The 1,861-nt window shown below is 37.0% G+C and overlaps 1 protein-coding gene across 1 annotated transcript in view; it reads right to left on the reverse strand.

Moving 5' to 3' along the window:
- Positions 1-1,861, reverse strand: part of LOC103609429 (olfactory receptor 11H12-like) — a 31,839-nt gene that overhangs the window by 9,961 nt on the left and 20,017 nt on the right. Inside the window, 2 exon segments of the mRNA XM_008593755.1 lie at positions 25-786; positions 788-871. Of these exon segments, the coding sequence (XP_008591977.1) occupies positions 25-786; positions 788-871 (846 nt within the window).

A 1,861-nucleotide genomic window follows, 5' to 3' on the forward strand; every position in this document is an offset into this window, starting at 1 on the left:
GAGATTTCCTACAATAACACATACAGAAGTTTCTTTAGAGCCTTCTTCATATCTTTGTTCCAGAAGTTGTAGATCAGGGGATTAAAGAACGGAGTTGCCAAGGCATAAAACAAGGTCACAAGTTTCTGCATCCCATGAAACTTCCCAGTACCTGGGCTAACATACATCACCATGACTGAACTGTAGAACAGAGACACCACAGCAAGGTGGGAGGCACAAGTTGAGAAAGCCTTATGCCTTCCTGGTCCTAACGGCACCTGTAACACTGTGCTTAGAATACAGAAGTAAGTGCCAAGGATGTACAGGAAGGTAAGAAAGATGATGAGAGAGCTAATGATACCACAGGTCAGAGTAATTCCAGATACTGGAGCACAGGACAATGCAAGCAAAGGTGCCAGATCACACAGAAAATGGTCAATAGTGTTTGGACCACAGAAGGGCACCTGAGATATTAGGGTCAAAGGAGTAAGTAACCACAGAAAGCCACCTGCCCAGCAGAAGATCACTAACCGAACACATAGGCGATGGGTCATTATGGTGGGATAGTGCAAAGGTCTACAAATAGCAAGAAATCAATCAAAAGACATCACTGACAGAAATAAGCACTCAGCAGCACACATGGAGAAGAAGAAGTAGAACTGGAGCAGGCAGCCAGCATAGGAGATGCTCTTGGCCTGGGAGATGAGGTTGGCCAACAGTTTGGGCACATCAGAATTGATGTAGCAGATCTCCAGGAAGGAGAAGTTGGCCAGGAGGATGTACGTGGGCTTGTGGACAGCTTGACCACACAGCACAGATGATGGATGTGTTCCCCATGAGTGTCAGGAGGTAGATGAGGGAGAAGACCACAAAGAGGAGGTTCTGGATCTCCCTGCTTCAATATCATTGCTTGTTATTGATCTGTTAAGGTTTTTTATTTCTTCTTGATTCAGTCTTGGTAATTTATATGTGTCCAGAAATTTATCCATTTCCTCCAGGTTTTCCAATTTGTATTTCTGTGGTATCAGTTGTTAATGTCTCGTTTTTCATTTCTGATTTATATTATTTGGGTCTTCTCTCTTCTTTTTTTGTTAACCTAGCTAATGCTTTGTCTATTTTATCTTCTCAAAAGAATGTTTTGTTTTATTATCTTTTGTATCTTTCTTTGGGTCTCTATTTAATTTAGTTCTGCTGTGATCTTAATTCTTTTTTTCTGTCTACTAATTTTGGTTTTGGATTGTTCTAGTTTTTTATATGTAACATTAGGTTGTTTGAAATCTTTCTATCTTTTGATATAAGTGGTTATTGCAATAAACTTCCCTCTTTTACTTTTTAGGCAGTATCCTACAGGTTTTTGTATGATGTTTCTTTATTTTCACTAGTTTCAAGAAATTTTTGATTCCCTCTTTTACTTTTTAGGCAGTATCCTACAGGTTTTTGTATGATGTTTCTTTATTTTCATTAGTTTCAAGAAATATTTTCTGTTTAATTTCTTCTTTGACCTATAGGTCACTCATGAGCCTGTTGTTTATTTTCCATTTATTTGGATAGGTTCTTGAGTTTTGCTTGTTATTAATTTTTAGTTTTAATTTGCTGTGGCTTGAAAAGATACTTGAAATGATTTCAGTTTTTTTCTTGCTAGTCACAACATTTATTTAAATATTTATTTATTTTTGATTAAACATATTTATGGGGTACAGAGTTTACTGTTAGTATTTGTTTACAGTATGTGATGATCAAATCAATATTACTAGCATGTTCATTATTACAAATCATAATTACGCTTCTTGTGTCTTACCCAGTTATTCTCTAACCATCATCCATCCTCTCCCTCTCGTTTTCCCATCTATGGTAATTATAGGTTTGTTCTCTCCTTCTGAAA

The sequence above is a fragment of the Galeopterus variegatus genome, unplaced genomic scaffold (assembly GCF_000696425.1).
Source record: "Galeopterus variegatus unplaced genomic scaffold, G_variegatus-3.0.2 Scaffold9605, whole genome shotgun sequence".
NCBI lineage: Eukaryota > Metazoa > Chordata > Mammalia > Dermoptera > Cynocephalidae > Galeopterus > Galeopterus variegatus.